This window comes from Rattus norvegicus, chromosome 9 (genome assembly GCF_036323735.1).
Source record: "Rattus norvegicus strain BN/NHsdMcwi chromosome 9, GRCr8, whole genome shotgun sequence".
Taxonomy (NCBI): Eukaryota; Metazoa; Chordata; class Mammalia; order Rodentia; family Muridae; genus Rattus; species Rattus norvegicus.
This window is the reverse complement of record NC_086027.1, coordinates 62,809,304-62,824,712: the sequence shown is the minus strand read 5'-3', so window position 1 is coordinate 62,824,712 and position 15,409 is coordinate 62,809,304. Positions and strand designations below refer to the sequence as shown.

General features: G+C 37.5%; 1 protein-coding gene across 4 annotated transcripts in view; it reads left to right on the top strand.

The window, feature by feature from the left end:
- Positions 1 to 15,409, top strand: part of Stk17b (serine/threonine kinase 17b) — a 30,600-nt gene that overhangs the window by 7,799 nt on the left and 7,392 nt on the right. For 3 of the 4 annotated variants that reach the window (XM_006244908.4, XM_039082990.2, NM_133392.1), the window contains 5 exon segments: positions 1,308 to 1,472; positions 6,108 to 6,320; positions 11,311 to 11,455; positions 13,264 to 13,390; positions 14,950 to 14,998. In XM_006244908.4, the coding sequence (XP_006244970.1) occupies positions 1,351 to 1,472; positions 6,108 to 6,320; positions 11,311 to 11,455; positions 13,264 to 13,390; positions 14,950 to 14,998 (656 nt within the window). In that variant the 5' untranslated portion in view covers positions 1,308 to 1,350. 4 annotated transcript variants of the gene reach the window in all.

Here is a 15,409-nt window from a genome sequence, read left to right as displayed (position 1 = left end):
AACCAGACATGTGCACACACTCTTTGTCTCTAGCCATGTGATGTTGTGATATTCTCCAGGAAGAAGGCCACCATCATCTGAGGTTCCTTGCCTTTGTCCTTCAGAACTGTGAACCAAAATCAGTACATTTTCATTATTAATAAATAACCTGCCTTGGGAATTTCAATATAGTAACAGAAACTGGAGTGATACAGTGGGGAACTTAAAACTCTGTGTATGGGCCTTGTAGCTGTAATGAACAGTAAATGTAATTCACACCCATTTCTGCTCAACTGTCCCACCCCCCTTGGAATTCTTAGATTCCTAGAGATGTATCCCAAACTACCTAGAGAAGTGTTTTGTCCCAGGACCAAAGGTTATAGAGAAATAATTTACAGATTTGAAAATCAAAATTTAGAACAGAATGCACTGCCTGATACTAGTTGGCATTTGAATGTAGCAAATTTTAAACAAACAAAAACAGTTGTTCTCAGCAGGAGGTGAGGAGGGGGGATGTGGCTACAGGAACAGAGGGTTATTATGGGAGAGTCCTAGTGAATAATTCCTGATCACTCATAGGCAGATGTGGCTGAGAGTCTACCATAATTACACAGACTCGGTTAATACCAAATAGTGATTTGATACTAAAACTGGTTAAGGAAGTACCAAAAGTTGCAGACTATGAACTTCAGATATGGATTTGACTCTGGGTTGGTAGTTTATGATCAGTCACTGACCCAGCAAAATAGAGTTTTCATGAGTACCACGCTTAGCACTGGGATTTGCCAAGGGAAGAACTGTTAAGGAGTAGGGGGTTTCTGGATTTACTTTTGGAAAGTAGCCAATCCATGAGCAAGTTCTAATTCTTGACTTACATGGGACAAATATAATTCACGAAATGTGAATTTGCCAACAAGTTTGTGGACATGTGAAGTTAAAACAAATAGTCTTTGCATTACTATATTAAATTCCATAGGAATGTGAAAGCTGTAACCTAAAAGAATAAAATAACAATAAAAATGATACCGCATTCCACTTGCATCATAACTATTTCTTACTGCTTTCATAGCAGTTGCTCTTTAAAATGAAGTCAGTAGCTTTGCTTAGGTGCCATAGAGGAGGGGATACCATTTTATGTCTCTATGTGCTTCTGGTGCTTTCTGCTTATGAATAGAATAAGCTCCTTATATCAGCACATCTCTGTTGTTCTAGCTTAATACTATATTTGGAGTTGTATAAGTAGTGCACATCCTGCCTGAGATAATGTCTCTTTTTCTCAGTTACATTTAAGTTCCATCTTCTCTCTTCCTGTCTCCTCTTTTAACTAGGTGAAAGTCAGTGCCTAGAGAAGCAGGCCTGGTAGTCATCAACATGTCTCGGAGGAGATTTGATTGCCGAAGTATCTCGGGCTTGCTAACTACAACCCCTCAAACGCCGATGAAAACAGAGAATTTTAATAATTTCTATACGCTTACCCCGAAAGAACTTGGGAGGTAAGGAAACTTTGACATGTGTGCTGTCTAAATTCAGTTTTATCTTATAAAACTTGGAACTGTTATTTCTTAGCTGAGCAGAACATCAAGACTGTGGAGGGTTCCTATCAATCACCCCACCTAGCTCCAGAGTTCATTTCTTTCTGCATCTGTGTCTGTAAATGGGAAGGGACAGCTCAGGCTGCCAGGGCCCTACCTGGGTTCTGCCATTGATTACGTGTGTGACTTCAGTTACATTACAGCACCTCTTAGTGCCAGTGTTTCATCTGAAAAAGAGATGAGGATAATTGCATTTAATTTATGTAGATATTTTTTAGGGTTAAATTACTTAGTATTTGTAAAGGACTTAATACAGCGTTATACATTTTGGTTTAATACATTTTTTAAATTCCTAGCTACTGTGTCTATCTAAAAGAGAAAGACATACTTCTTCTTCTTTTTTTTTTTTTTTTTTGGAACTGAGGACCGAACCCAGGGCCTTGCGCTTGCTAGGCCTAAATCCTCAACCTCAAGACATACTTCTTTATTCCACATGTACATACTCTCATAAATTAAGAACATTTAACTCATGTCTCATATCACAGTTTTATATCATCAGAATTGATGTTCTGTACTAGTAGAAGTCTGTATGAATTCCGCCTTGTCTTAATCAAGTATGCATTTCTTACAGCCAGGCATGCCCTTGACACTGAGTACTATAGTAATTTTCATTCAGTATGTATGAGAATTAGAAAACCTGTGCTAAGTTACTTATCTGCTGTGTGTCTTCTTGGGTTTAAAGTAAGTATGGTTATGAAGAGTTAGGTCATATTTTTTGTGTGTGTGTGTGTGTGTGGAGGCAAATATTTGACTTATGCCCCAGTGGTTTACAAAGTGTTTTGTATTGGTGGATGGACAAAAAAATCCCAGTATGATTAGTTTTTATATTAAAATCTCAGTGGAATCTCAAATTGGCTGGACTGTGAAAGTTAATTCTTTGCTGTGTCTTATGTTTTAGGTAGAGGCAAGTCCTGGCTTCTTTCCTTTTTTCAGATGTTTCATATAGCCCCTTTTTCATAACGTAGAGATGAAACCATGTTACATAGAATATTTTGTTTCCTGCTCCACTAATCTCTCCTTCATAAATAGACATGGCTTTCTTTTGGTAGCTGCACTCAATATATACTTAGGTGACAGTTTTTCAAGTACTTAAGCAAAGCTGAACATGACTAGTCTCCTTACGTCCATATCATACAGCACAGCATTTACATGGCCTTCCTCCGCTCAGTTACCCTCTTCTGCACCACTTCCTGCTTTTGATTGTTTCTGTGAAAACGAGGGGCTTGGTATTAGACCCAGTATTGCTCAATCTTACTTCATGAGAAGACTGCTGAAGCTATTAGATGCCTGTGTGTCTCCTTCAATGTTTTCTTCCTCTCTCTCCTCCTCTTCTCCCTTTCTTCTATCCATTTTTATCACTAGGGATGCCCAATCTGTGTCATGTAGCATCATATTATTCTGACTAAACTATTACTTGAGCTTCCTTTGCTCTGGATCAAAATTTGTATGATATTCTTAGTCATATACTATTCCCTTTTTACTTAGTTGAGAAGATAGGCTAAATGTATTCAAGTTACCTTTCATTGTAAAACATTTAGAAATTGCTCTGAACAGACACTGAGACAAAGACTTAAGCATTCTTACCTGTTTTTCCAGGTTACTATTTGGATGACTAACTATTAGATTAACTGAAGAATAATAGATATAGAGGCTAAAGAGAGCTTTTTCCCTTTAACTTTGTAGAGGACTTGGGTGGGGCCACTGTTAGCTTTAAATTGTCTATAGTAAAGTGATGTTATAAGAAACTGTCCTGAATTGGAGTAAGTTTGCTTTTAAACATTTTAAAGCAAAAGTTCATTACAGGATCTGATTAAAACTGGTCAGATTGCTAGTGTCCCAGCATCAGATATCTTCCTGATGCTTCATCAAGACTTAAATCGCATCTTTAAATTCCTTTGGGCTATGACTCACGTGGTATTGGTTCATTTAATTTTCAACGTTGGCAATTAGAATTCTAATTTTTAAAATCCTGTCGGGCTTGTAACCTGTCTTCGTGTGCATGTCTGATGAAGTAAAGTTGGGGGTTCATGCTTTTGTTCCTCTGGGAAGCTTGTATATTTTATAATTTAGAAACATAATTCTAGCATGTGGAAAACTACAAGTTATCTGTCCATACCAGCTGGGTTTAAAAGTTAATTTTAAAATGCCCTTTTAGCAACACAAAGGGAAATATATAATGTAAGTCTAAGTTCATTTTTTACTATTCTCAAAAACTGCATTGTTCCTGTTTTTTAGCATGTTGGGTAAGTTTTTTCCACCCCTCCCCCTGCTGAGTTTCATCGGCCTTGTGGTTAGAAGGGTGAGGCAGATTCAGAAATAAACGTCAGCTTCCTTTGTGGCTTACCCTCCCCATCCCTTCGCATTTTATTGTGTGTTCTAGAATGCAGAGGGTAACAGCTAGACCTCTCACTGCTGGGAAACCTAGTCAGCCTTGCCCTTTAAAGGTGTGCGTTTACTATTATTATTATTAAGGTTTTCTGTTTCCTTGGCGATTTCTCTTCAGTTTGGTATAGGAACATAGTTTGAAGATTACTGTTAGACTTCTAAACTACAACGGGCATCTTAGAATATAAAGCAGATACTTGTTTTGTTCTCTTTAAAGCCTCTGATAATAATGGTACAATATCTGTCTTGTGTCACAGTATTTATATGAATATATATATATATGTGTATGTAATTGTGTGTAAATATGTTAATGTAGCGTTCTCAAATGTCTAGAAATGCAAATGTGGGCCAGGTAGTGGTGGTGCATACCTTTATTAGTCCAAGCACTCTGGAGACAGAGGTAGCTGCGGGGTAGGAGGCTAGCCTGTCTGGTCCAGCATGGTCAAGGCTGCATAGTCTTGAAAAACCAAAAAACAGCACACTGTGTGGTATTATAATAGATATTCAGACTCTAGTGATTGTTCAGAAACAATAGGTGATACTATGTTAGTTAGCTAAATATAGATTTTTTTAATAGACTTGATTAATTAGACCAGACACATTCGCTGTCCTCATAGAGCTTTTCCTTAGCAGTGAATACTGTCAGAAGAACCATCACCCATGACATTTGGTCAACTTTGTCCTGAGTGTATGAGTATAGGAGTAGTTTAAGAGAGTCTCAGGAAGCTGAAATAGTGAGGAAAAAATAGATGAAACGTGTTAATCTTGCTACTTGTTTTTGAAGAAGTTCTAGTTCATAGATATCGTCAGATAACTGGAGCGTAGTGATGTCATCACAACCATAAATGGCCTGTCTTTCAGATATGGCATGCCCTTGGCTTACTAGCTTGTTTCCTAAACTTTACAAAGTGAGGGTTTTTCTAAAACCTCAACTCCCTTTTCTGTTTTAGACAAGTTTTTGCTTCTATATCTAAGTAGGAATTGGTGTTAAACTTAATAAAAAAAAATCCATTTTAAAGGGGAGAAATTGTTCCATAGCTGCGAGAACAGAAGGTTAGAAATTCTTGGCACTTAACACTAGAGGATCAGGTTTTTACAGACAGTATTATTTCATTGAGGTATGTTTGAATAAATGTGGGCATCATATTATAGATTGTATCTTTTATTTTTAATTATTAGCTACATGTTTTAGATTATTGACACTGATTTTGAGGTACTTGGGAAATTATGAGGAGGAATCTGTTGTTCTGGTTCTTGGGAGTAACAAATAAAATCCAAGCAAGCAATTTCTCCCCCACTCCCCACAGGGTGTTAAATCACTTGGGTTAAATGGCTGATTCTGCCATCAGCTGACCATCTATATTAGAAGTATATTTCTGAGAGTAACTGCAGCAATGCAGAAAATACCAGTTTCTGGAGATTTATTTGTACCCAAGTCAGTATCAGAAACTGGAATGTGGTTTATTCCTATTACTAAATTGGGATTTTTTTAGACTAAAGCCTAGCAGGTTTATGGTAGGCTTTAATCTGAAAACCCTTATGGAATTGAGTGGAAACCTTCCTGTTTAAGGGCATGTTGCCCTTTTTTGGAGTATGAAAATCAATAGTTTGTTAGTTCTTAGAATAATCCTAGCTTCAGAATAGCTTTATATCTTTGGAAAACTAAGTGCTTTTAATAATACATGTATATACCAGGAGAAATAATCTTTGTGCTTTTAAGTTTGGGTACTTTAAGCTAAGTACTTCTATTACAAAGATTAAAAACACATATACTTTCCTAAAATGATAGACATGAGAGTACTTGGTGTGTTTATACCAAATTTTTGATCACCCTTAATTTCTGAGTTGATCATAAATGCATGAATACTCTCTGTAGGATCTATATCCTTTGCATATCTGTCAAGAGGCATAGACTCCGTAGGCAGATGATATCATCAGATACACTGAAAATGTATAATGCTAATAGTGAAACAATTGTTTATTCTGCTATGATAGTTATCTATACCTACGCGGTAACATTGTAGACTTAATAAAAGAGCATGTAATATTTGGGTCAGCTTGTACAAAAAAGAAAATTTCCTAATGGCACAGATACATGAAAGATTTCACCTTAAGTTGGAATTATGAAATTGCCCTATTTTTTCTTTCTAGAGGAAAATTTGCAGTAGTTAGACAGTGTATATCAAAGTCAACTGGACAGGAGTATGCTGCCAAATTCCTGAAGAAGAGGAGAAGAGGGCAGGACTGCCGGGCAGAGATTCTGCACGAGATAGCGGTGCTGGAGCTGGCCAGGTCTTGTCCCCACGTGATTAATCTGCACGAGGTCTATGAAACGGCAACGGAAATCATTTTGGTGTTAGAATAGTAAGTATGTGATTCCATACATTTAAGGTGTTTATTTTAATTGGTGGAATATGATATGAAATGTCGGAGATAAATGTCAGAGATAGTATGACAATATTTATAAAGATGCCTGTTGATAAAATATTAGAGATAGGGTATATTTGTACATTTTAAAAAAGATTTCTTTATTATGTATAGAGTTCTATCTGTATGTACACTTGCACACCAGAAGGAGGCATCAGATCCCATTACAGATGGTTGTGAGCCACCATCTGGTTGCTGGGATTGAGCTCAGGACCTTTGGAAGAACAGCCAGTGCTCTTAACCTCTCCAGTCCACATTTGTACACTTGACAAGGCTAAATATGTAGCCTCAAACTTCTAGACCAAAATTCATCAACAGCAGACAGTGTCTCCACAAGGATATCCCCATCCCACCCACCCCCACCAGACCTGTAAACTCCCAGGGGCCTCCAGTCTCTTGAGGGTGAGGTGCACCTTCTCTGACTGAACCCAGACAAGGGAGTCCTCTGCTGTACATGTGTTGGGGCCTCATCTCAGCTGGTGTATGCTGCCTGGTTGGTGATCCAGTGTCTGAGAGATCTCAGGGTTCCAGGTTAATTGAGACTGCTGGTCCTCCTACAGGGTTGCCCTCCTCCTTAGCTTCCTTCAATTCTCTAATTCAACCAGAAGGGTCAGCAGCTTCTGTTCATTGGTTGGGTGCACATATCTGCATCATGATGATTTTTAAAAGGTTAAACTAAGATGCAGTTTACTGAATAATGGATAGTGTATACATTTCTCAGAACAAAATATATGAAAGTGTGTTGAGTAAGTTAGCTTAGCAGGAAAAATTAAGATACTACCAATGCCATTTTATTGTTCATGCATTTTATGATGATTTTTGTCAAAAGTTCTTCAGCTGCCTTTGCTCTAGTTCCTTTCTTATAAATTATGGGAAAAGCAGCTAAAGTTAGAACCAGTTAATAAAATACTAGGTATAGAGATGAATACAGGGCATTGACTATTTTAATAAAAATCCTGATTGGAGGTCATCTGAAGAGCTACAACAAAATTCCTCAGAATCATGATGTATTTTATGCATAGGTCATGTTCACAATCTGAAAATGGATCCAGGTACCCTTCCCAACACATTAGCAGAACTGACTGTGCTCTCACCACCTCTGGCTGAGGTGGAACTGGCCCTCAGCAAGTGTGGGGTAGATTAGTATAATCTCTTAAAGTGAATAAGACTGAAGTTAATTGCTAGGATTGGGGCTTAAGCATGTCAACCACTTTCTGGGTGGCAATGTCACACTGGGTTTTTTTCATTTAATCTTAACAATTTGGCCAGACTGATGGTAAATAAAATAGTGTAATGTTTTAAATTTCCACCCCAAACCGTCCCATGTGCTCATTTTTACTCTACAAAATTTTAAGTCTATGAAAACTTGGAAAAATAATCCAGTCGACATGCATATATTCTTCGCTTCAGTTCATCAGCTGACATTTGATGTCTTTACTGAACATTTGAAGATTGCATATGCAATTTCTGTTTTGTATATTGTAGGATTTGTTCTAAGGAATGAGGTATTCTATGTAACCAACTTGAGCATCAGATGTAAAGTCAGCGTGCATTAAGTAGAATCATTCAATAGTGCACATGTAAATTTCTCTACTGTCTCCAAATGTCTTATAAGAACTTGTTTTCAACAGAGTCCAATCAAGATGCATATGGATATATTTAGTTGTAAAGTCTCTTTAATCATTTTATTTTTATGACATGGACTTTTGGGGGTAGTGAATGTGATCATTTGTCACAGGAAATGTCATGTATCTAGATTTGTCTGACTTCCTGTGGTTAGATTGTAATTTGTTTGGCAAGGAAAAAGGTCCTTGTGGGTGATGATATGTGTTTCTAATGCATTACATAGGTAGCTTTGATGTCAGCTGGGGTTTATTGATTTGTTTGTTTGTTTGATTGTTTATTTTAGACAGGGTTTCTCTTTGTAGCTCTGGCTGTTCTGGAGCTTACCCTGTAGACCAGGCTGGCCTGGAACTCAGAGATCTGCCTGCCTCTGCCTCCCAACTGCTGGGATTAAGGCATGTGCTACCGTTGACATACTTGCACGAATTAGCAACTACAGTGAATATCAGAAAAGGGTTCTAATTTCATTATTTATTCCACATTTATTAAAATGGTGTTCTTCTGATAAAAGTGTTTTTCTTTTTCTCCCATTTTACTATCACTATGTATTCATGGTTTTGTTAAACTGTTGAATAGAGTGAATTAAAAAACAACCTATTATCAAATTAGTAGGAGGCCTTAATCATTTTTCCCATTATTTGTCTTTCATACCTAATTTGTTCTGAATTTATCAAAGGTTAAAATTTATCAAGTAGGCTTTAAATCTCCATTCTGTATCCTTCTGATGTGGTTGAATTAGTGTTTATAGACTTCTTGGCTCTGCACACCAAGGTCTCCTTAAATCTTCCTGGTGAACCTGGTCAGCCAGCTCTACATGATACTCTGGTTTCAGTAGGGTGGTATCTGTTAATTCTGCGTAAACCTGCTAATATCAGTGAACCTGACGGCAAGCAGCTAGATTCTCCCAACCCCCTTTTCTTTTTGTACTATTCTTTTAAGGTAAATATGGCCCATTATGTCATAAAGTCGGAGTTGGAGATACAGAGGTAGGCTAAATCCATTTGCTTCTGCTTATATTCAGTGTTAGGATCTCATTTTCAAAAACTCCTTAAAAATAATTTTTTAACTATAAAAAAAGATCTACATGATATAGAACTCAAAGGCATGTAAAAAGTTTGGCATGGGTTTTGTGCGTGCGTGTGTGTGTGTGTGTGTGTGTGTGTGTGTGTGTGTGTGTGTTATGGAAACTGAACCCAGGCCCTCGTTCATTGTAAGCATATAAGCATACCTGCTGTACTACTGTGCCATGTCCCCATATATGGCTACCTTCTAAAGAACTCCATTGTATGGCTTTGCTTTTTAATTATTTTTTTATTCAGCCTATGATACATAGGTGGAGCTTCAGGGTAAATTCCTGGAAGTTATTGCAAGTGCAAAGAATAAATGTGTGTCCAACTATATTCAATGTCTGAATCTGTTTTGAGTCACTACATTTGCTAACTTTGTAAATATGTATAAACTTTCTTTAGTAATTAATATGACTAAGAGTTCAGATACTTCTGTTGTGTTTTTGTATTTTCCTGTTTTGCCTCAACTAATCTAAACTTTTTAAAAGCCAAATTGTTTACTTTTATAAGTTAAACTGAAGTTCTTGTAATCACCTTGTACAAAGATCTTTTTTTTTCTTTTCTTTATTAACTTGAGTATTTCTTATTTACATTTCGATTGTTATTCCAGGTTTCTGGGCCAACATCCCCCTAACCCCTCCCTCTCCCCTTCTTTATGGCTGTTCCCCTCCCCATCCTCCCCCCATTACTGCCCTCCCCCCAACAATCACGTTCACTGGAGGTTCAGTCTACAAAGATCTTTTTATTAAAAATATAGCCCACATAAATATATATATATGTATGTATGTATATATATATATAATGTCTCCATGACTATTTTAGTCCTTTCTCTGGCTATTTAAATAAGTAAATGCTACTTTCTAGAAGGTGCTATTTTTTTGTTGCATCTTTTTAGAAATTGAGGAGAGGTGTTGAAACTAGTCCAGTCACTGTATCTCTACTCTGTGAGGCGAAGCCTTGTCCACATTAAGTGCTTTGGAAGCATGTGAAGATAATTAAGGAAAATACCTAAAAAAAAATCAAAGAGGATATGTTTTCTAAAGAGGCATTTGAATTTTTTAATAATGCTGAAGTTTGAGCAAACTAAAATTAATTGTGGCATACACTTTTTAACTTTTCTTTGAAGACTATATAACAGAAGCTTCCCTTGAAACAGAGTAGCTTGAAAGAGGAACTTGCCTATAATTTATAAGTGGCGACTTTGCCCTTGTAAGGTACCCTTTACAAAGTTCAGTTGATTAAATATGTCATTGTAGAAGGCATTTTAAAGCCCGTGTGCTAGTGATCTAGCAGTGGCTAGAATGAATTCTTTATTTCTGTGACACCCCTCTGAGCATCCTGCTAACCTGTGTCTTGCTTTCTATGATTTGCTCAGTTCGTGGTGTATTCTGTACTTTGTAAAGTGCCTAGCAAAACTGTATCATCTTTTTGTTTCTTACTTTCTAGAATTGTATTCGCAGAATTATAATTGCTAATCTTATCTTGGCACCATTGCAGGAATGTAGTTAGTCCACTCTATTTTTAAGTGGAATTTTTAGTTACAGTAAATGGTGTTAACTAAAAAGGGAGGGGTAAAGGTATATTGTCAGCCTACACCATGGACGTCCACTCCTTCCTCAAGAGACCCCAGGGAAGGGTGTGGGAGGTCAACACTGATGCACAGATAAAGTGGCCAGTATACTAAATATTCATGAGGATAAATTTATTTCTTTTTCAGATTGCAGTCTTCCTATCTTCTTAGGTCAGATTTTGTAGTTTACTAATATAAATTCACTAGCGATGTGAACTTTCTGGCACTTAGACTGCCTTATCATGATACCCTGAGCCAGATAATAAAGTTAATTTCTCATGAATTTTCAGTTTTTGGATGAGTGGAGTAGGATTGAAGTGAAGTATATGTCATTAGCACCCTCGGACATGTTCCTTACCAGCTGACAGTTTCTCCCATGTTGTCATAAACCAGGGTCAGCAGCAAATCCTCATGGCTTCCTTTGTTGTGCTGTGTACAGATTAATCAGTGACATTGGTGCTTGGAACATTCAACTTGGAACATAAGTTTGAGACCACCGAGTCAATCCTACTCACAACACGTTTCTTAGTCTTGACATCCACTGAGATGGTATATACACACACCGATGTTTACATGTCTGTGTGGATTTTACTTAATAAGTATACAACATTTAAAGGTTATTTCTAGGTAAATGATTTTAAAAGGTTCCATTTGCATTTTCTTTCAGTGCTGCAGGTGGAGAAATTTTCAACCTGTGTTTACCTGAGTTGGCTGAAATGGTGTCTGAAAATGATGTTATCCGACTCATTAAACAAATACTTGAAGGAGTTCATTATCTACATCAGAATAACATTGTTCATCTTGATTTAAAGGTATGGTATGATTTAAACTAACACATTAGTGTTCCTTCTGTGTTCTTGGAGGTTTAGTGTGCTGTTGATACAAACAAGTCGTGTTATGGCCCTCTGGACTGCAGCAGGTGCACTCCACTGTGTGAGCTGCATCGCATCAATCTTTACTTTGTTTTGTAGGCAGGAGAAGCTGCATGTGTGATAAGCTTAAGTTAAATCACTTAAAACCCATCGCTACTAGTCTTGCTGTCATGAGGCAGGACTGCTCCTAGAGGCCTGACACAGACCTTTTCTAGCACTGCCTCCCTTTGAACTGATTGGTGCTGATTGCTGTCCCATGCACTCTCTTTGCTGCTCTTTCCTCTGCTCCAATCTCATCTTTCTCTAAGGCCTTTGTGTCTGCAGATTAGTCAGAGTCCTTACCCTAGTTCCCAGAACCATAGTGATGCTGCTCTTTCTTGTCTTTCTTCCACAACTACTCCCAGACTAAAAGTCTGAAGGAAACTGTCTTGGGTTTATTAAACAATGGGTTCTGCTCTGCCTGTACAGTTTACCAGTATGAGCCTCTGGGTTCCTTTGCCACTTTCTTAACCTAATTCTAAAATCACCACATGTCATAGCCCAGACCTATCTCAGATTTCCAAATCTTTTCCAACTGTGGATTCAGTTTGAATCCATTTGAAAGTTCTGTAAATACTTTAAAATGTACAATGTCCAGCTGTTTTTCCTATCCCTTAAGAAAACACCCCAAAAACCACCAACAAAAAACCCAGCCCCATCTGCATTTGTCCCTTGTGGAGAGGAAGGACATTTTTCCAGTGTAGCCTCCTGTAGTCACATGTTTGGGAAAGAGGCAGCAGAGTAAGTGCCAGGGTAACTAACTCTGATCAGCAACTTTTTGGGCTTTGTCCTGATCAAGGGAAAGTGACTCATATAGCACTTGAAGTAGGGATAGCCTGGAAACCTGGGTTTTAGTACAATAACCACAAAGCTGGCAACAGAGGTGATTTGTCTCTTCTAATACTCTCTTGTAGTTTAACATTAAGCATGTCATCATCACCCAGTTAAGAGACTGTTAGGAGTTTTTACACAGACTTTGAGCAGCACTTCTACACCTATAATAGGCTCTGATGGGGCACTTTGTCAGAGTCTGCACCTGCAACAATGAAGTCAAGTCATGAGTCTCTAGGAGACAGTGGAGGAGACACACACCTTACCGTGTAAGCTATAAACCTTGGTTTAGTCAGGCCTAGCACATCTACAGCTACCATACCATATAGAACCACTTTCTACTCTGGATGGAATATGTATGTTAATTCTTTCATGCTTACTCCGATATCAGACAGACCTTTTTAATTTTCCTATAAGACTTACTAGCTTGAGCATCATCTCTACTGCAAAGACTTCATGGGGTTGGGTGTCTGTCTGTCTCTCTGTCTGTCTGTCTCTCTCTCATGTGTGTACATGTGTGCTTTCCACTTGAACTTTTCATGAGCAGAATTTAGTACATCTTAAAAACTAAAGGTTCGTGACTACTTAATTTCATCATCATCACATGTACTCCTCCTAATTGGAGTTCAGTGAGTATTGAGATGAAGCATGTGGGGTTGGGGATTTAGCTCAGAAGCGCAAGGCCCTGGGTTCAGTCCACAGCTCCGGAAAAAAAAGAAAAAGAAAAGAAAGAAAGAAAGAAAGAAAGAGATGAAGCATGTAAGAAATGTGTAAGTTCTAAGCAGCAGGTTCTACTGGATTTAGCTTTAATTAGGACAATAGGATAAATACCCTTCTTCATTGTCTGTTACTTAGCGCCTTTTGTGTGCTTTTTTTAGCCACAGAATATACTTTTGAGCAGTATATACCCACTTGGGGACATAAAAATTGTAGATTTTGGAATGTCTCGAAAAATTGGGAATGCAAGTGAGCTTCGGGAAATCATGGGAACGCCTGAATACTTAGGTAAGAATTCCATTTTATTTTTTATACCATTTTGAAATTTATAAAGATACATCTTTAAAAGTATGTTTTATGAGGTGTAGTCATGAGGTAGAGTGCTTGCTTAGTACCTAAAACAAACAGGAAAGTCCACACATATTTTAGATTACACAAGACCAGGACTCGTTTGATTCAGACATTGAATGCATTCATTTTCGATTATGATTCATTAGATGAGTTATAGTGAGTACAGGCATATGTAAGCATTTGGAACAACTCAGAAGACATTGCTAAGTGTAAAAGTATAGTGCATGCTTTTACTGGCTTTGAATGTAAGGAGAAGAGGAAGGCAGAAGAGGGAAATCAGGAGCAAATAGGCAAAAGATAGAGATAGAGAAACAACAAGTGGTTCACAAGCCTCTGAGCGTGGCTGGAATAGCGCTCATGTCTGCTTCTGTCTGCTCCTGGCCCGAGCTGTGCACAGTGCAGCCTTTGGTTTCACAGGTGCCATTCACTGTTTGTTGCTGCTGTTTTTAATAGAGTTTTTAATAGGGCTTTAAAGAGGATTCTGGGTGAAAGCATACCCGAGATGATGATGAAGTAATCTAGGATAATGTACTTAATTGACAAATTTGATTACTCATACAAAAAATTCTTAAGATGTATGAAAAGCATATGAGCATCAAATATTTTGAGATGGCTATTGTTTTTTAACTTTCGTTATTGTATAGATGGATTATTTCCATTGAAGAGATAAAGACAAACCGAGCAGGTCTCATGATCTAGGCAGTTGTCTCCCAGAAATGAAAATGACTAACTCTTGAATACAGTAAGGACTGTAGTGTCCTATACTACAGAGTTATAGTTAGTAATAACATAGTTCACAAAAGTGTGCAAAAACATAATATGCAGCTTGGTGACACTGACAGCATATATAATTTAAAGGTATCAGTCATGAGAATGTTAAAGGAGAGAACTTTTTTTTTTTTGAAGAGATTATAAAATCGTGTTGAGAAACAGTGAGTTTTTAGCTCTGAATACTATAAGGGGCTTTACTAATGGGAAATTCACTGTAAGGTTCAGGAACTATAGACAGTTTGTGTTACATTTTGGAGGGATAAGGAAAGAGACAGGTGGAAATTGCGTAGGAAGTTGGGTTTTTATAATTTAAGAATATTTAATCTGCTTGAAAAATGTTAGCATTCATAAGACTTACAATGTCATAAGAACATGATGCATTTTGTCCTTAAGAGATGAAGCTAACAAGGTAATATAAGTTAATAAAGAGCAACGAAATTGCTCCTGTAAAGACTGTGCTCCTGCCATTTCATTTCTCCCTAGTACTTTTTCTGAGGTCATCTTTAGTGCACTGGCTCTCCTGCATGCAGAGCTTCAACTGCCCGCTTCTTCATACAATTTTCAAATATTAGATATGTCTTAGTGTCTAATTAAAACCTCACTACATTTCTATTGAGTTTATATCACTCTGCCTTTCATAAAAAATCAAGTTCCAATTTAATGCAGGTGATTATCATGTTTTAAAGTTTGCCTATGTTGAGTCTCCATTTAATTTTCTCTTTCAGCTCCAGAAATCCTCAACTATGATCCCATTACCACAGCAACAGATATGTGGTAAGACTCTGCTGGTGACCTAAATAACCATCTTTCAAAATTGAATAATATATATTTAGGTTTTTAAAAGCAGCTTTAACAGTAAAAAATAAGGCTTTTAAAAATATCTTTATTGATTCTTTGTGAATTTCACATTATGCACCTCAGTCCTGCTCATTTCCTTATCCCCTCATATCCACCCATTGCCCTTACAACCTTCTCCCCTAAAATAAAACACACACACACACACACACACACACACACACACTCTCTCCTCCCCCCTCTCACAACAACAAAGTACAGAAAACATATTGTGGAAGCTGTAGTATGTCACAGTGTGTCCCACAGTATACCCCTCTGTCCATACATCTTCATTTGTAAATGTTCATTGCAATGAGTCATTGGTCTGCTTCTATGACACCATCAATATTG